Here is a 19,386-nt window from a genome sequence, read left to right as displayed (position 1 = left end):
AGGGAACCCATGGGCGCAGACCCAGAACCACCCAACCCACTTCCGGAAGCTTCTGGATGGGGAGTGCTTAATCTGCCTAGCAACAATGACCCAGACCAGATCGCTCCTACCTCCCACCAACGGGTCTCTTAAAGAGAGAGCTCCCGATTAGGCACAGGGCTTACATGTTCCTAATTATTTATACGCAATATAGGGCTTAACTGCTAAAATCGGTACCCACAACAATCCTCTGTAAGGAGGTGCGTGGCTCTCCCCTGCTGAGTTCTCTGCATGGCATGGCAGGCTCAGGGAACGGGGCAGGAAGGAGCGGGAGACTTGGGGGAAGGGGTGAAGTAGGGACAAGGCCTGTGGCAGAGTCAGGGGTTGAGCAGTGAGCAAACCTCTGACCCCACCCCCCCCCCCAGCTCACTGGAAAGTTGGCGCCTGTAGCTACAGCCTCAGAGTTGGTGCCTATGCAAGGAGCCAGATATTAACTTCTGAAGAGCCACATGCAGCTCTGGAGCCACAGGTTGGCCACCTGCGCTCCAGAGGCTTAAAGCACACAGGATACAGTGGTTGGATTCCCTCACAGCTGTCTGATGAATGTCCAGTAGGGGGAGCTCAACTAGATTTATAATACCATACTAGGAAAGCAGAGGATTTTACTGCAACTATAAGGGGAACATGGGTAAGATCAAAATGAATAACTCATGTCCTGGCAGCCTGGGCAATATATCTCATGTTGCACATTAACTACTGCAGCAAAATGCATGAACAATGAATAATATTCTGTTGTAATGTCTACTCTTGAGTTCTGAGAACAAGAAAAATGACAGCAGCTTGTTATGTAGAGAATTCAGTAGGATAGCACATAACCCTGGAGGAATTAAAGTTTCTCTTTAATGGGAAATGGTTTGTTACCATCACATACCACGTGGTTAGCCTGTGAAACCTGGAACATGGAAAGCAATGTGGCAATGATTTACAATTAACTAATACAGTGCAACTCATTCCTTGGTTGTTTTGTGTTATGAAATTTGAAGAGATGTAAAATGCACCTGTGCTAGTTTATGTCCTTTTGAAATGGTAATTTCTGTTGCTGAGGGGCAGCATTTAGTACAGAAAATGAAACGTGCACAGAAAGGAACTCATCCATGAGGAACTGCTGAGGGACCGTAATGATCTGAAAAAGTGCTTTCTTGCAACACCCCCCCCCCCCGCATTATTTATGAAACTCCAGCCAAATAAATAAATAAAACAAAGCCTTTCTGTGCAAGCCCCAGTGCTTGCTGCTTTGCCACTGACTGTGCTCTTTCCTATCAAGGGTCGGCATGTGGCTGAAAAGAGGGCAGTACAGCTGTGCAGAACTCTAACCAGAGCCCCTAGACATCCTGTACTTGATTCGAAGCCTTTGACAGGGTACAGAGTGTGCTTCATGCAACTGGCCCAGTTCTGCTGGCTGGGGTGGAGTAGGTGAAGTTTGACACTTATTTATCCTGCTCTTCCCATGGCCTTAGAGAAGGTTGGCATCACTAGCCAGGAGTGGTCCTTCCCCTATGAGAGCATAATGGCTATGATTATAACCAGCTCATGGGCAAAGGTGCAAGGAGGAAGGCTTTCTGGGCGCTCTTAACTTTATTACCTTGCAGGGCTAGTCACGATCTAGCTCTTAATGTCTCCAAGTTAACAAAGCAGACTATATAGGACTCCATTTACAAAAAATGATGGGCTTGTACTCAAAGACAGTGACAGCCAGAACCACAAACATTTCTCTTGAAAGCTTGTATGTTGCCCTATAATCTTGCTTATAGTGAGGATGATAATGATAAATAACATCCATAGCGCTTCTCAGTCAAATGACTCAAAGTACTTTCCAGACATTGAGCAATTTAATGTCATGACAATTACTTAATATAGGCATTATTGATGTGATGCAGGCATTATCTGCATTTTACTGTTGGGGAAACTGAGGCACAGCGTTACATCTTGGGAGCTGGGCAGCAATCAATAAGCACACAGCATGCTGCACAATAGCAGAGGTTGGAAGTATTTTGGTCTAGGACATTGGTGCCCCAGAATTACTAAAAACACAGTGGGATCTTTAGCATCAATGTAAAGCTGACAGACAGTTTCTAAGCTTTCTATCAAAAATTCTACGGCATAGTAAGCCATAGTTTCAGTTTATCTCTCTCAGATATAAATGGGATGAGTTTATCCTGCCAGGATTTGAACTTGTGGTTCTAGTAAGTCTGGATATTTAAAACCCGATCCTTAGAACACTCAGCTAACCTCTCTGTAAAATAGCTTCTTTTAGTCCTGAATGGCCTTTTAAACTGAGTGTTTTAAAATTACAAGTGGCAAATTACTTATACTGGCATAGTTAGAGCAATCCCATAGTTCCCTGCTAATGTTCCAGTGGATAGGCCACTAGCATAAACAGGCACAGTCAATGGAGTAGCGTGCACTTCCACTAGCAATGAATTTGATTCCATATTGATGGTGATCAGAGTAGGATGAGACTGCATACCTAGAATCTACCAGCTGTGTGTTTGATTTCAGACTATTTACTGTCTTATTACCAGCAGTCTCAGACTGCTGTTATTTTTGGATAGCCTATTTGATCCAGCTGCTGTTCATGTCTACTTCTCAGTGAAAGTCTGTAGGAGATTAGCTGGAGACTAAGTTAGTTCTCAGCACGAGTGAAGTGAGCAGTAGCCCATCCATAAGGAGAGGCACTGAAATTGGTTTTTGTTGTTGTTCTTGCAGGGTGGGTCCCTCTATTCTCTGAACATTTCAAGTTGAAGGAAGAGTGTTCAATGGATGAGGAGAAACTTTTTGCAGGGGATGCTGAGAGTGCCTGCACCAACTAATGCAGCACTAATGCTGGAAGAGATGTAGGTGAAATTGGGTCGGAAAAGAGGACATATTAGACCAGCTTGTCAGTGGTGGGGCAAAAATGGATGCAACCAGTCCAATTTAGTCATATTTTGAGACTCTAGTTTTGCCTGGAAAAATAAATTTTCCAAGCAATTCTGATCATTTGTAAGCAGTGCAATTATTATGCAGCCTGCTGTGCATTATTGCCCAATAGTCATGAAATGTTCTGCTTTGTCTTTGTATCACAAGCACATCTTTTTTTTTTTTTTTTAAGTACAGGCTAAAAGTGCACAAGGCAATAAGAAATTACTATTGCATATAAATGGCTGCAATGCAAGGGAATAAGTTAATCATAAAATAAATTAGACATTAATTTACTACAACCCTCAGGAATAGAAAACTGCCAATGTGTCATAGTAACAGATAGTATTTTTCATTTTGAAAGGGAATTATAAACATAAAAATCACAAGCATCCTTGTGTGGTAGGTAAGCCGCTACTATTATCTTCATTTTGCAGATGGGGAAACAGAGGATCGACTTTGCTTTCACTGACACCAATATAAACCCAGAGTAATTCCACTCATTTCAGCTGATATCAGTGTGGGGCAGAATCTTGGCCTAGGGACATTAAGTTATTTGCCAAATGCTGCAAAGGGCATCAGGATTAGCCAAGATTAGAACGTGGGAGTAGTGTGCCTGCCCAGTCCTGTCTAGCACCACTAGACCATGTCTGTGATGATAAACTTTCTAATAGTAAGCAGAACACTTCTTCTGAGCATAGGGAAATGGCCTCCATTCATAAAATTATGACTACGTTGCTAAGCAAATTCTGCACAGCATAGACCCATGCATGATGTATTTCTGTAGTTGGAAAAAAAAGTTGTTTCCCATTGTGCATATCAATCTAGGCAGCTTAGTTTTACTCCTGAGGGCATTCTGCGCCAAAAAATTAAAAATTCTGCACACACTATTTTAAAATTCTGCCTTGGAGGTTGGCCAGTGGAGGCCGGCTCTTCCTGCTGGCCTCCTTTGCGTGACTTGCCAAAGGAGAAAGTGAGGCAGGCATGGGGCAAAAGAGGAAAGTCACACTGAGGAAGGTAGGGCAGAAGCTAAGCACCTCAGTGCGGTGAAGTGGGGTTAGTAGAGCTCCACCGTTCGTTCTGCCAAAGCCTGGGGAGGTGGAGTTGGCTGCTGGGAGGCAGAATCCTGTGCCTGCCGCTTGGCTTCCCAGGGATGGCTACTTGCAGCCCAGGAGAAGAAGGACGGTTCCAGGTGAAAGGAAGAGAAGCAAAGCTATGGGAGGCAGTTTGGGTGTGGGGTGCAGGTTCTGGGCTGGGGCAGAGGACTGGGGTGTGGGAGGGGCTGAGGGGTGTGGGCTATGGGAGGAAATGTGGGTGCAGGGTGTGGGCTCTGCACTGGGGGAGAGGGTTAGGGTGCAGGAGGGGTGGCGCTTACCCCGGGCAGTGCAGCTCCCAAAGCGACCGGCTCACACAACCCTCCGGCAGCAGTCCCTAGGTGGGTGGGGCCAAGGGGGGGGGTCTCCATACGCTTCCTCCACAGTTCCCATTGGCCACAGCTCCCACATCTCCTCTGGCCAATGGGAGATGCGGAGTTGGTACTCATGGCAGGGGCCGTGCTGGGAGACACCGCCCCCCCAGGGGATGCCGGGACATGATGGCCACTTCTGGGAGCAGTATGGAGGCAGAGAGGGCACCTTCGCGCGGCTGGCACATCCCTGCACACCCACTGGGGGGAGGGGAGCAGAGGCCTCCGTGCCCTCCCTGGGGTGGGGGCAGCGCCCAGAGCTGCCTCCCCTCCCACCCCGGCCGGGGTGAGCAGAGACGTGCCAGCAGATGGCTGCTTCTGGGGTTGGCCTGGGGCCACCGGCCATGGCATGCGGGCAGCCTGCCTGCCTGAGCCCCGTTGCACTGCTGGCCTGGACTCGGGGGCAGGCTGGGAGATGAGATTTGGCCTGAAGTTTGGGGTCCCCCGTCCCTGGGGGGCCCCGTGGCACTACGTGGTTTGTTTCAGGGTAAATCCGCTCCTGGCCTGCTCCAGCCTCCGCCCCCGCATCTGCGCTGTTGAAGGGAAGCGTGTCTGCATCTGCCGCGGCCTGTTTCTCCGCGGTAGCGGATCCGCGCCCAGTTCTGCAGCCGTAACACGCTGGGCCGGGACGTCCGCGGTGGAGGGACGGACCCCATTCTCTGCCAGCAACCGGCCCCCTTGTTTTTCTCCTGGATCTTCAAGCCCAGCAGGGGCCTGCAGAGAGACAGGAGCCTGGCCCCTGGGGTCAGGGACCTGCTGAGGCCGAATCCTGCTCGGAAGGTCCCCAGCACTCCTCGCTGGCGGGGCTGAAGTCGAAGGGCGCTGCCATGGGAGGGGAGTGCCTCATCCCCCGGCCTGAGGCGTGGGTGCTTCTTTGTCCCCTTCTCCTGCCCAGAGAGGCAGGCAGCTGCTGTGGGGACAGGCGAGCGAGGCTCGCAGGACATCGCTCAGCTCGGTCTGGCCGGCAGGGGCCTTCCCGCTCAGCCTGGCCTTGGCCCCCATTGCGCCGCGCTCGGCCAGCCGCGGGAGGAGGGACTGTGGCTGCCGCTCAGGCTCGGGCCGCGTGGCCAGGCTTCCCTGGCAGGGGCTGCCACAGGCAAAGAGCTGGGCACCGTCTACATGGCAGCGGGTGGGAAGGAAGGTGGAGCCTGCGCGTCTCGTGGGGTCTCCCTCGCCACTCAGGCAGAGGCAGGAGGGCGCGACAAGGGCCCGGCTGAAGATTTTGTGCTGGGACTGGAGGATTAAGCCTGTGGCCCCGGAGTTCCTGCTCCGACGTGGGGTTTTGTGGTGCTGCCCCCATGGTCACCCGTCCTCTAGGTCAGCACTTTGAAGCCAAGGGGACCGGCCTGGAGGCAGCAAAAGGGGACATTTGCGGGAGCCAGCCGTTCTCAAGGAGCATCCGACATGGACGCCGAGAGGGCCGTTCCCCCCCTGGGCGTGTCCCAGCTTTGTTTTGGTTTGTCAGCATGAAAAAGGGTTTGTTTATGAATCTGACCGTTTTCCAAATCTAACCTTCCCTGCTGTGCCAGGATAGAGGGTGGACAAGCCTGGTTTATCTGCACGGGATTATTGCAATCTGAGGCCTCTCTGTCCTTTTCGCTTGCACAGACCAGTTCCGACCCTGAGTGAGGTATGAAGCAGCATGCCCACCACGGATCAGCCCGTTTCTCCGGTGCAGCCGTGGACCCCAACAAGTGTGCCTTGGGGTCTCCAATTTTTAACCGGGTTAGAAATCCCCCTCCCCCACCAATGATTCCCATCACAGTGCCAGTCCACAGACCCACTCCTCTCGGCTCCAGTTTTTCAAAGAGCGATGAGTGGAGGTAGGTTTCTCTTCCAGAAACGCTTTCTCTGCCTCAAGACTTAATGCAATTGCAAACGAAAAGGGTTCTCTTTTACTAATCACCGGGGCCGGGGGGGTTTATTCAAAGAAAAACTGTAAGGAGAAACATCGACATTAATCAAAAGCTGATACTAAGAAAATGCCAGTTTCTTTTGGGGGGGGGTTACAAACTTGTTTGCACCTTTCTTAAATACTAAAATATAGCTAGAAATATGTTAGAGCCAAAATGTCCAAAATATGACAGGATATAGTATGTCTGGTTTTGCCGCAAAATGTTAAAACTAACCAATTTCAACAGCTTTCTCTTGTTGCCGCCAAGCAGAACCGAACATAAAAGCTTAATACCCTCAATGTGTTTGCATAGACCTGCCTTTCCACTTCATTTGGGTTTCATTTTATTCTATTTTCATTTGTTATGTTACGTGAAAAAGACGTGGCGGTGGCTGAAGCTCGTGCTTTCAGACAGTTAAGAAAAGTGGAATTGGTGTCACAGGGAAAGGAAGAACCTTGGGTCAATCGTCTGTAACGAACTCATTTGCTGAAACAGAGAATTCAGCAGGGGAGAGCCAGGCACCTTCTCACAGAGGATTGTTGTGGGTACCGATTTTAGCAGTTAAGCCCTATATTTGGTATAAATAATTAGGAACATGTAAGCCCTGTGCCTAATCGGGAGCTCTCTCTTTAAGAGACCAGTTGGTGGGAGGTAGGAGTGATCTGGTCTGGGTCATTGTTGCTAGGCAGATTAAGCACTCCCCATCCAGAAGCTTCCGGAAGTGGGTTGGGTGGTTTTGGGTCTGCGCCCATGGGTTCCCTGGTGCTGGACTCACGCTGCAGTCACAGAATCGCAGGGTGGGACGGGACCTCAGGAGCTCATCTAGTCCAACCCCTGCTCCAAGCAATCCCCAGTTTTTGCCCGGGTCCCTTGCGGGAGGGGGAAGGACTGCCCCCGCACTCCCCAGCCGCGGGAAGCGGAGGGGGGCGGCTGGCAGAGGGCACAGGGGAGTGGGCTGGGGCCGGGTTGCTCCACGTCCCACCATTGCTGGTGACTGCGGGGTCCGGCCCGACCCCTGCTGCCGGGGCAGGCCCCCTGCCCGTCCTCCGGGCTGCGTCCGTGGCTGGGGGAAGAGGCTTGGCGGGGGACAGGTTGGATGGGGGCGGGCTGGGGGCAGAGGACGAAGAGGCAGGGTGGAGGGTGTTGTCTCGGGCCCCACGCCCCCCTCGGGACAGCCCTGCCCCAGGCAGTGGGTGCAGCCCACGGGCCGGGGGGCTGGCCAGGGGATGGGGCTGGCTGCCGGAGCTGGGGGGGCCACATCTGCAGCAGGCAGCTGCCAGGGGCCCCGTGAAATGTGGGGCAATTTGGTGCCCCAGAGTTCAGGGTGCCCTACACAGCCGCATATTCTGCACCCGCCTCGGGATGCCCCCGGACGGGACGGTGGGGTGGAAGGGGGGAGGCAGAGAGGGGACGGGGGGGCTCTTTTCCCTTCTCTCTTCACTTTCTGCTCTTCTCCCCCAGCCTGCGGCGGCTCCGCTGGGGCTGAGGCGGCTCCGAGGCTTCTCCCCGGGGCCGGGGGCAGAGAGTCACTTTCCTGCCCCCCCCAGCGCTGCCCCCGCACCGGGGTCTCCCGCTCATCGGGGGGCTCCGGCTGGGGGCGGGCAGAGCCCGGTGGTGCCCAGGGGGCGGGTCCCAGCTGGAGAAAGCCCCCCCCAGCCGGGCACGGAGGGGTTAATGACGGGCCCCCCCAGCAGGGACCCCAGGGGGAGCCGCAGCTGCCCAGCCCGGGCTCCCGGGTCCCACGGGGGAGCAGCAGCGTCTGGTCTGGGCCCGAGCCCCGCCCCCAGGCGCTGCCCCGCCCCGGTCTGCTCCAGGCCCCGCCCCCAGGCGCTGCCCCGCCCCCGGTCTGCTCCAGGCCCCGCCCCCAGGCGCTGCCCCGCCCCCGGTCTGCTCCAGGCCCCGCCCCCAGGCGCTGCCTCGTGTCGGGTCTCTCGGAGGAGCAGTTGCGGCTCCCCCCGGGGTCTGTGCTGGGGGGGCCCATCAGTGACCCCCCCGTGCCCGGCCGGGGGGGGCTTTCTCCAGCTGGGACCAGCCCCAGGCTCTGCCCGCCCCCGCCCCGGTGAGTGGGAGACCCCGCGGGGGGGGGGAGCGCTGGGGGGGGGCAGGAAAGTGACTCATTGCCCCCGGCACGGCTGGGATGGGGGGGGGTCCCTTGGGGGGTGAGGGGGGGGAGAAGCCGGAGTTGCGGGGAGGGGGGGGGGTTTGAACTGTCTCTGTGCAGCCAGGAAATTCCCCGGGAGGGGGGGAGTTAATTGGATCCTGTCCCTGTTTGTGCCCCTTGCCCCCCCCAACTGGCACAAATGCCCCCAGTTCTCCCCTTTTCTCTCTCGGTAGCTCCCACGTGGCTGTAAACTCCCCCCCCCCCCCATCCGCTCTCTCGTCTCCCCTGACCCCCCCCCCCCGTCTCTCCCTCCTCCTCACATGTCCATTGAAACTCTCCTCCCGTGGGGGGGCGGCGGGATTCCCCCCCCCCCCCCCGTTTTATCCGCAGCGATTTGTCCCGGTGTCGGGGGAAGTTGCAGCCCGGAGCCATCCCCCAACCTGGCTGCCCCCGGCGTGGGGGTGGGAGGAGACGCCGGGTCTCTGCCGGGGCGGGGAAGGGAGGGGCCCGTGTCCCCCCTGGGGCTGCCCCCGATCCCGGCTTCCCAGTCCCACTTGCTGCCCCCCAACTGCAGCACCGCTGCCCCCAGCCCCCACCTGCCCCCCACCTCCCCATCCCCCACTGCCGCCCCCTCCCCTCCCCCAGGGAGCCCTCCAGCTCCCCCCCCGCCCTCTTCAATCAGCCCCTCAGAGGGCTCCCTGCTGCCCAGGTGAGCGGGGGCGGTGGGGGGGACCATCACTTTCTGTTTATGTGTTGGACGGGCTGGATTTTATATGACAAACGGTCCCCCTTTTCCAGCTAGCTATTTAATAGCCACATCAAATCCCCCCCCGTCTTGGCGTTTATCCCATGTTCTCAGTTGCGTAGTTTGTGACACGTTTTCTCTGTACGTCTCAAAGATTGATAAAAAATACCCTCAACGTTTGCCCCCCTTTTACTCTAGTTGTCTACTTCTAATTGAATATGCCCCTGAGAGCTTTCCCTGTCTCTGTAATTATAAATTACGAAGAAACTCTCAGATTCACACCTTTTCTCACATTCCTGAATATGGATATAAAACGTTTGTCAATGTTGCCCATTTCTGCTCTATTCATTGACCAAATAGTGGTGGGAAATACACTCAGCTTTTACCTCCTATCAACGACTGCGATAAAATCCCTCTCATTTTCCACTTTCCTCTCTATCATTTGCATAAATGGATCCAAAATCCCTCAGATTTCCACCCTTTCTCTTTCATTTCTGAACACTGATCTGAAATCTCAGGTTTCCCTCTCACTATGTCATTATCAAATGTGAATTAAAAATCCACCCGGGTTTGGGGCTGTTCCCCATGTCTCTAAATCCCAGCAACTTCCCCTTCCTTGGGGGAAACCTGTCGCCCTGAGTCCTTCTCCATCCTGGTTGGGAAATTAACCCCCCTGCAACAATGATCATCTTTCCCTCTCCTTTGAGAATCATTTGTTCCCTCCTTTCTCTCTGTTAAAAATGTTTGCTGATAAAAGAGACTAGCCATATATTCAAAACCCATCAAAGCCAGAGGCTACCCCTCTTTGGGGGATCAGTTCCCAGCTGGTAACAGGAGAGTTGTCTGGACCCTTTTCTTTTCCCCAGCTGGCATAGGATGGGGACGTCCCTCTGAGTGCAGCGTGGGTCCAGAAGTATCCCAAACCCCATGACAAAGGTTCTCCGTGAGGGGTGGCTTCCTGCAGTGCTAAGATGCAGCCACCTCTGGGGTGGACCCATGGTGGCCATTACTTGCTGATGACAAGGCAAGGAAATGTCTTACCTATTTTGGCCCTCCAGGCCGTCCATTCTCCTGTTAAATAAGCATCCCCCGGGCTCCCTCTGCCTGTGTGACTGGCCAGCAAGGGATGGTGATAACTTTCTATCCACTTGTTAGACACTGTGAGGGAACACTGTTGCTGGGGGGTGCATGTCTGTGTGGGGAGATTGCAGCGGGAGCTGAAGGGGCATTGTGGTAGGGGGAGGCCTCTGGGTGGCTGGGCAGGGGGGACCCTAGTCAGGTTGGTGGGTTCTGGAGGGTTTGGGGTTTCGGGGGGTAGTTCTGATGTGCCCAGCCCTAAGGCTCTGGGTCCTGGAGGTGGGTATCGCTGGGGGCCTGTTGGCTGCAGACCAGTGGGGGTGGGGGGCCTCTTGGGGAGGTGGGGCAGGGGGTTAGACGCTGCCTGGTGCTATGCCAGGGGCTCTGTCTGGGATTGCCCAGCTGGCTCCTGGGACCATTGCCATGCCCAGTGCACAGAGCTGTGGTGGGGCGGTCCCTGGCGCAGAGAGAGGGGTCCTGCAAAGCGTCAGGGGGTCCTGCTGGGAGGAGGAGGGGGTCCCAGGCAAATGGCCTGGCAGATCCTGGTGGAGGGCAGGTGGGGGTCCTCGGCAGGCAATGAGGAAATCCCAGGCAGGCAGTGAGGGACTATAAAATGACTGTACACAAACAGCCCCCCACCCCATTTCTCCTCCCATTTGCAGGAGCAAATCCAGCCCTGGGGGAGCAAACAACCCAGGAATGAGAGTTTCTTAGCAGACAGGCATGGAGAGGGCACAGGGAAAAGGAGATGGAGAGACTGAGAGGGTCTATGGGATAAAAGAGTTTTGAAAGAGATTTCCAGCTCTCTAATCTGCCCAGACAGATGCATTACTGCGCTGTGGGGAGAATGACTTTCCTGTGGAGAAGACGAGGATCAGTCAGAGGAAAACCCAGTTCCTGACCCCATGTCCCTCCTGCTGGGGTGTGGCTGCCGTGGGGTCAATGTCATGGGACTCCTTTGGTTCTGCTTTTTTCTAGGATTGCGTTCAGGGACTTTGTTATGGGATGCTGGAGGGAGAAAGGAGGTAAAAGTGTGTCTGTGGGCCTAGCCTGGCAGGAGGGGCCAGGTCTCTGCTGTAATGAAGAGACTGAGCATTTTCTCGTCACGGCAGAATCTAGGATCTCGCTCTGCAGGGAAAGAGCCTGGGGGAGGAGTGATGTGAAATGAACTAATGCCCGTTCCTAAACCTCCACAACGGCCCTTCTCGCCCGGCCAGGCTGCAGAACGACGCTCACGTTTCGTTCCGGTTCATCCCGTCCTCCCATGGGACAGGGGAGCGACATGGCCGCAGAGGAGCCAGCTGAGGTAGGGATTACGGGGGGGTTCTGATCTGTTCCTGCAGGAGGGAGAGGGACAGCAAATACACCGGAGAGGGGAGGGTTTGCACCGTCTGGTTTGGAGGTTGGAGCGGGGCAGGAAATGCACAGGGTGGAGAAAGGGAGGAGGCCGCGGGTGGCAGACCTGCTGGGAGTTGTTTAATAAGTGGCCTAGATTCGAGGAAGAGACCCATGAGGTTGGGAGGTGGAAATGCTCCAATTTGGTGAACAGAAAATAACCCAGCTACATGGGGCTGGGAAACAGGCCCAGACTCCTAGTGCTGGAGCCTGAGCCAACTAACCAGCGGGTGCCTTGAAATATGAAGGGGGCAGCCACCAGTCAGGCTTAGGGGAGATTCCCCTGCCTCATATCCAGCTCCTGACAAGGAGGAGGGTGTTGGGCTTCCTACAAGAGATCTCTCCCTAGACCCTGCTCGGGGCAGCATCTCCTCTATCGGTCTGTGGCTAGTAGGTGTGTGATGGATCTGCTGGGAGAGAGGAGGGGCTCTCTCTTCGTCTCTCACCCTGGTGTTTCCTGGATGCTCTGAGCGGGGTGGGGGTGGGACTCTGCGATCCACCCAGAGTTTCCGTTTGATTGGCTCCTCTCCCCCACGAATAGTGGGGCTGTGAGTGGGGCAGCAGGTCCTGAGTGTGGGGCTCTTGCTCTTTCAGGGGCCGGTGACCTTCGAGGAGGTGGCTGTGTATTTCACCAGGGAAGAGGGGGCTCTGCTGGACCCCGCTCAGAGAGTCCTCTGCAGAGACGTCATGCAGGAGACCTATGAGAATGTGACCTCGCTGGGTAAGGGTTCCTGTCCCCTCGGTTCTTGGAGGGGGAAATGAAGAGATGAGGTTCACCCCACCCCCGCAATGGCACCTCTGCTCTGTCCTGTTCCAGCATCACCCCAGCATGCCAGTGACCCACACACGACCAGAGACCCTCCCCTGCTGCAGAACACTGTGGGGACAGAGCCCAGGGGCAGTACCGCACAGTGTCCAATATCTCCTGTTTGCACAAGTAAAACGGGGGGTTAGGTCCAGCATAACGAACAGAAGCTTCCTACCCCTGGCCTTCTCTCAAACCCTGAGCCTTCTCCACCCAAACCAGGATGTGCTTGTGGTGTAAGAAGCAGGCTGCTGGAGTCAGGGCTGCTGGTCCAGGGTTACTGATCACACAGACACTCGGGGCGTCCTTGAATGCTGGCTGAGGGTATCCAGACAAGGGAGCTCCAGCTGCAAAACCTTGAATCTCACCCAGCATTACAGATGACGCAACTCCTCACTGCTCCGGATTGCACCCGTGCATGGGAAAATGGCCTAGGTTGCTGGTGAAAATTCTTGAGACCTGGAGAGTTGCTCCCCCCATCCCCGTGTGCAATAGCCACAATCTCTCTTCTCTGCAGGCTTGGTTTTTTGAGTCCCTCATTCCTGAAGTCACATGACCCCGATTCTTATTTTTCACATTCTGCTTTTCTAGACTATTTAGAGTCTGTTGCTTCTGAATGATAGTTTCTAATTTCCCAGTGTTCTCCACACCCAGGGATTTTCCTACTCCCTCCCATTGCAATGGACTCACTTGCAATGGACTCTTTAAGAACGGCCACACTGGGACAGACCAAAGGTGCATCTAGCCCAGTGTCCTGTCTTCGGACAGTGACCAGTGCCAGGTGTCCCAGAGGGAATGAACAGAACAGAGAATCATGAAGTGATTCATCTCCTGTCACCCATTCACAGCTTATGACAAACAGAAGTTAGAGACACCATCCCTGCCTATCCTGGCTCATAACCATTCACGGACCTGTCCTCGATAGATTTATCATGGTGGCTTTTTTTTTTTGCAACCCTATTATAATCTTGGCCTTCACAACGTCCTCTGGCAAGGAGTTCCCCAGGTTGACTGTGCGTTGTGTGAAGAAATACTTCCTTTTGTTTCTTTTAAACCTGCTGCCTATTAATTTCATTGGGTGATTCCTAGTCCTTGTGTTATGAGAAGGAGTAATTAAAACTTCCTTATCTACTTTCTCCACAGCAGTCTTGATTTTATCGACCTCTCTCATATCCCCCCTTTGCCTCTTTTCCAAGCTGAAAAGTCCCAGTCTTTTTAATCTTTCCCCATACAGAAGAGTTTCATACCTGTAATCATTTGGGTTACCCTTTTCTGAACCTTTTCCAATTCCAATCTATCTTTTTTTGAGATGGGGCAACCACATCTGCATGCAGTATTCGAGATGTGGGTGTACCATGGGTTTATATAGAGGCGATATGATATTTTCTGTCTTATTATCTATCCATTTCAGAATGATTCCCAACGTTCTCTTTGCTTTTTGACTGCCGTGGCACACTGAGTTGATGTTTTCAGAGAACTGTGCACAGTGACTCCAAGATCCCTCTGTTGAGTGGAAACAGCTCATTTAGACCCCATCATTTTATATGTGTAGTTGGGATTATGTTTTCCAGTGGGCTGCAATATGGTGCTATCCTGACATCTAGCACTGCTGAGATCCTGCATTCAGTGATATCCCTGCCCTTCCTGTTCCCATTCTCATAAAACAAGAAGAGCATCCAAATGCATATTTACCTTCATTCCCTCAGCGTCCTCATGGGAATCCCTGATCGGTTCCAAAGTGTATTAAAACCTTTCTTAAAGGGTTACCTCTTGGTGGTTATCAGGTCCTGTGAGTTTGTAGCCCAGAAAGACCCCCCTCAGTCAGCTCAAACTCAGCTGTTTATCCCCCAAAAGTCTGTCGTCTTCAGTCTCCTGAATGAGGGGAAATCCATCACTACCCCTTTCTGCGTTGGGTAAAGCTTCAAAAGGTGGAGCTCTGCATAACTAACCTTGAGATCTGGCATTCATCACCCCGTAGTGATACCAGCTTGCACAGGAAACCCATCCCGCAGCCCTTCCTGGTATCATGTGGCGCCTCTTGGCATCCTAGTCTGTGAAGAATTCATGCTTTCAAGGGCTGGATTAGATATACAGATAACAGTCATAATTAGGGCAAGAGTTTGCAGGCAATGAAAACAGAGTAATTGAGAAACGTGAGCAATATCTAATCCTTTAAAGCCTGAAAGTGCCTTGGGGGGAGGGGACAGGAGCCAGCTGTGTGGGGGAGGTGGGGCCCAGACACTGGGCATTGAGAGCCTAGAGCCAGCTGTGCGCTGGAGAGACGGGGCATGAACCAGCTGCGTGCAGGGGAGATGAGCAGGGGAGAGGTGCTGTGGACACGGCCGCGAGCAGCTGTGAGTGCCGTCCTCTCTGCAGCATGATGAGGGAGCCTGGCGTCCCACTGCTGATCCCAGACTTGTATGAGGAGGGAAGAAATTGTCAGCAAGTCTCAACCGCAGCCAGCCTGTGCCCTGGGGAGGAGTCGGGGGTCTCCAGGGAGAAATCTGGGGGGTTGTGACCCTGCATGCCCCACCCACCCTCTGATCAGCAATTCCAGTTATTAACGGTGATTCCAGAAACGAAGAGTAATTTCGGGAAAAAATGCAGTCCTAGCAACAATTTCCAGAAAACACTGGCCCTAGTTGTAACATTAAATCCGATAGTCTCAAGATATAGGCCTGTGTTGATCAGATCTGGTCGCTCTGCCTTCACCGAGTTCACTCTGCTGGTGGGTTCTACCCCTTCCCCCATTCTGTGTCTGCCTTGTCTATTTCCATTGAAACTTCTTCAGGGCACGGGCCATCAACTCTTCTCGGTTTGTACTGTGCCTAGCAAAATGAGGACCCACTGTTAGTTGGCCCTTGGGCACTAAGGTAATGAATATGATTTATAATAATCATCTCCTGGCACTTTGAGCCAAGGAAGCCGGCCTCGGGACGTTACTACTTAAAAACGAGCTGGGCTTAAAAGCATGGAATATTCTTTGTGACAAGTATCCCACAAATTCCACTGACCTCCCTGGGTTTCTTTGCTTTGAGCAGGGTTTCCAGTTTCCAAATCTGATGTGATCTCGCAGCTGGAACGAGGGGAGGAGCTGTGGGTCCCAGACCTTCATGGCTCTGAGAAAAAAGTCCTCCCGAGAGCTGCCTGCACAGGTGAGGCATTGGTTAAACCAACCCCAAAACTCTCCATGAATACAGGAAACATTTGGGATGCCCTACAAAGACCTTGTGAGCTCTCCGAGTTCAGGAGTGTTCCCTGCAGATGTGGAATCATTAGGCAGAGGTCACTCATGGCTTCCCACCTATCCTGCCTGACAACTGGCAGCAGGTCCCTCCCCAATCTCGCTGTCCCCTGAGATTTCTTCTGAGATACGGACCCAGAACTGATCCCTTCCTTTCTCTCCTCTGGGGAAGGTTTAAGGGAAAATCAGCTCCTGATAGGTTTGATCTCTCCTGTACACAATTTGGTTTCTTCATCCCTTTTTCCATTCTTCTCTCTGAGATTTCCTTTCTCTCTGGCACAGGCAGAGACTTACGTCTGGATTCTCTCTGTCTCCCATCAGATGTTGGGATGGTGAGTGAAAACGAGGAGGAACCCCAGCAGGAAGATGCTGAGCGAGTAGAAGCACATGGGATGTTCTCAGGAAGGTCCAAAGGGAATGATTCTGGGAGCTGTGCACGCCCAGAAAAAACAAAAGCCTGTGAGAGTCAGCAGAGGGCAGAGGAAAACTTCAGTAGCCAGTCAGACCTTATTACACGTGAGAGAATGAACTTGGAAGGAACACGCTACACATGCCTCGAGTGTGGGGAAAGCTTCAAAGGGAGCTCTGACCTTCTCACACATCAGAGAATCCACACGGGTGAGAAACCTTACGCATGCAGTGTGTGTGGGAAATGTTTCAAGCGGAGCTCACACCTCATTGCACATAAGAGAATCCACATAGATGAGAAACCTTATGGTTGCCCTGAGTGTGGGAAACACTTCAAGCAGAGCTCATACCTTATTCCACATCGGAAAATCCACACGGGTGATAAACCTTATGGATGCCGTGAGTGTGGGAAGCACTTCATTCATAGTACATCCCTCATCTCACGTCAGAGAATCCACACAGAAGAGAGGCCCTACACATGCTCTGAGTGTGGGAAAAGCTTCAATCGGAGCTCAAACCTGATCACACATCAGCGAATCCACACGGGAGACGCACCCTACACATGCTCTGAGTGTGGGGAACGCTTCCGTTATAGCTCAGCCCTTACCACACATCAGAGAATCCACACCGGTGAGAGACCCTACATATGCTCTGAGTGCGGGAAAAGCTTCAATGAGAGCTCTACCCTAATCACACATCAGAGAACGCACACAGGAGAGACCCCCTACATGTGCTCTGAGTGTGGGAAAAGCTTTAATCGGAGCTCTGTACTGACCACACATAGAAGAATCCACACGGGTGAGAAACCTTATGGGTGCTCTGAGTGTGGGAAACGCTTCAATCGGAGCTCATACCTTATCATACATCGGAGAATCCATACGGGTGAGAAACCTTATGGATGCCGTGAGTGTGGGAAACACTTCAATCAAAGCTCAGCCCTTATGACACATCAGCGAATCCACACAGGAGAGAGGCCCTACACATGCTCTGAGTGTGGGAAAAGCTTCAATCAGAACTCAACCCTTATTAGACATCAGAAAATCCACATGGGAGTGATCTGTAACAAATGCCTTGACTAGGGCTGGCCAAAGGTGGTTTTTTTTTTTTTTAAATCACATTTGCTAATTGCCACTCAGTGATCTGTGCCCCATCTTCACCGTGGTTACTCAACTCCCCCAGATGAGTTGCCTGCTCCTGCCTTTTGCATCTCCCCCTTCTTTGGGGTCAGTCCTGTGATCTTTTCTATCAACTCCTTTCCTTTTGAGTCGAAGGAGCGTGTGTCCCTCCAGCCAGGAATGTTCATCAGCTCCAGGTGGGGGAGAGAGGTTTGTTCCCAACAAGCTACACTGAGGCAAAAACTAGCCGTGCCCTACATCCACTAGGACTGCACATGGCGTTGGCTGCTGAAGTCAGTGATCTTGGTGTTAAAAGACAATTACAGTTGTTGTGCAGATGCAGCCAAGGTGCAGTGGTTGGCATTAGCTTTCCCCTTGACCTGACCTAAGCTCCATCACTTTTCCTAGTCTTAACAAACCCTGAGCAGCACGGTTATACTGTTCCCCCATTTCATTTGCCTCCCAGAGCAGTTGTGGCCCCTGCCCTGCAGGAGGTTGCTCCTGAAGATCTCCCCTTCCTAATCAGGTGCATGTTGCCTATTATTTGGGAAATGCAATCCCTTTCTAGGTAGAGATGGGAGAAATGGAAGTGACATTTCTGTTCAGCTCACTCCTGGGAGATGCTGTAAATGTGTAGGAAATGAAATCCATGGGGAATGTGATGGAGCTGCAGAAAGACACCTAGTTTGAGTAGATACCTGACATTTGGTGTCTTACAGGGTTTCTAAGCCGCACCTGAATTTAGTCCCTTATTTAAATCTGTGCCACCAGATTAAAGAAACAAAAGGGCATATTTGGGGGAGTTATACCTCACTATCGCTACTGGTATGTTGTGTGGTTGGCGAAGAATTCTAAGCCAGAGAAGTGTAAAATTGCTACAACTCAGGTCAAAGATTTGACAAGAACTCGGGTAGAAATGACAGGTACGAGTGGTTGAATTTCACCCCAGAGATGGACGCTCTGGTGACCTGTGGCCGAGGTATACTGTTTTTAGAACGCTGCTCCCTAGTGAAGTGGCATTGCTCACACTTCTAAAGGATGCCATGATGAAACTGGGACCAACTGTCTTTTACCATTTGGATCCAAAGTTTCCTGAAGCACAGAGAGAAACAGCTGATTCCTTCAGAGCCATCCCATGCCTATGGGTCCCAAATTGGCTGCCTTGCTGGACAAGAAGCACTTCCGTGTTGGTTAAATGATGGTAGCCAATGAGGGATTCCAAGTTCAGACTGCAGGATACATGAATGCTGAGTCCAGAGTCTGTGGTTTGGTCTCTTAGTTTTGCTCTTGAGTCTAATGCATTTGTCTCACTTCTCCGCCTCCTGCTACTCTGAAAGATTAGAAAGTATGAAAGTAGAGCACAGCTGGTTTTTCTCATGATGCAGCCTTCCCACATAGTGTGAGACCTCTTCCACCAAACTTCTGGGAGAAGACCCAGGGAGAAATGAAGCCTCAGAAATGGAAGGCTCCTAGGTTACGGTAGAATGTGACTTCACACAGAGCTCACTGGGTGAAAATGGGAATTAAGAGAAAACTGCCCTAAAGGTTTAGAGTTTGTAATCTTTGAATAAATTGTTACCAGCAACAAGAAAATTACACGTGAAGTTTATTAGTGTAACGTAAGAGGCTGATTCTGTGATCACTTTCGGTGTTACAGTATAATTCAGGTTTTCTTCTAGCCCCCTCCTACAAAATAGCAAATGGTGGCTAATCCTGCAATTAAAACCTGACTCCAAAGGAATGAGAGTGGGGGAACATGTGAGAGAAAATAGCATGTACGAGAATAGAGACCCAGTATAGCCTGGAATGATTTCTATTTCAAATGGAATTTATTTAGATAAATTTTAAAATAAATCTTCTGTTGGGAGGAAAATTACTTGAGACAAGATGTGGAACCTTTTCCCCAGTGAGAGGGGAACAGCCAGAGAGTTCCCCAGGGCTCTTGTTCGCAAAGCAAAGATGTCACCTTAGGCAGGAGATGTCAAGATCTACAATGGTGATGGGCATGTGATTGGAGCTTTTCTGGGTGGTTGTTGTTTCGTTGGTTTTTTTCATGTAATTTTTGTTTTGTTTTTGCAACCAGTTATTTTTATAGGTGCTGAGGCCCCTTCTCCTTTTGAGCACAGCTCTTTACCCCTCAGGCCTGGCTCTGGAAACCTCAGAACCGGCTTTGTGTTTTTTTCATGTTTGCTATCTTTG

The 19,386-nt window shown here is 52.2% G+C and overlaps 3 protein-coding genes across 14 annotated transcripts in view; 2 read left to right on the top strand and 1 right to left on the bottom strand.

The window, feature by feature from the left end:
- LOC102943236 (zinc finger protein 883) overlaps nucleotides 1-19,386 on the bottom strand; it is a 2,438,435-nt gene that overhangs the window by 330,300 nt on the left and 2,088,749 nt on the right. The gene's annotated exons all lie outside the window — the stretch shown is intronic.
- Nucleotides 1-19,386, top strand: part of LOC119564595 (zinc finger protein 883) — a 1,467,279-nt gene that overhangs the window by 241,344 nt on the left and 1,206,549 nt on the right. The window lies entirely within an intron of this gene.
- On the top strand, nucleotides 8,188-18,084 carry LOC119564599 (zinc finger protein OZF-like). 2 transcript variants are annotated; one of them, XM_037887525.2, is made up of 5 exons: nucleotides 8,188-8,356; nucleotides 11,438-11,526; nucleotides 12,210-12,336; nucleotides 15,462-15,575; nucleotides 15,947-18,084. In XM_037887525.2, the coding sequence occupies exons 2-5, from the start codon at nucleotides 11,485-11,487 to the stop codon at nucleotides 17,149-17,151; spliced, it is 1,488 nt and encodes a 495-aa protein (XP_037743453.2). In that variant the 5' UTR covers nucleotides 8,188-8,356; nucleotides 11,438-11,484; the 3' UTR covers nucleotides 17,152-18,084. The 2 variants fall into 2 exon arrangements, with proteins under 2 accessions (XP_037743453.2, XP_043393422.1); XM_043537487.1 differs by lacking the exons at nucleotides 8,188-8,356; nucleotides 11,438-11,526 and having other exon boundaries at nucleotides 12,299-12,336; nucleotides 15,986-18,084.

Source organism: Chelonia mydas, chromosome 28 (assembly GCF_015237465.2).
Source record: "Chelonia mydas isolate rCheMyd1 chromosome 28, rCheMyd1.pri.v2, whole genome shotgun sequence".
In the NCBI taxonomy this organism is placed as follows: Eukaryota; Metazoa; Chordata; order Testudines; family Cheloniidae; genus Chelonia; species Chelonia mydas.
Note: the sequence above shows the minus strand (reverse complement) of the source record. Positions and strands in the feature narration are given on the sequence as shown.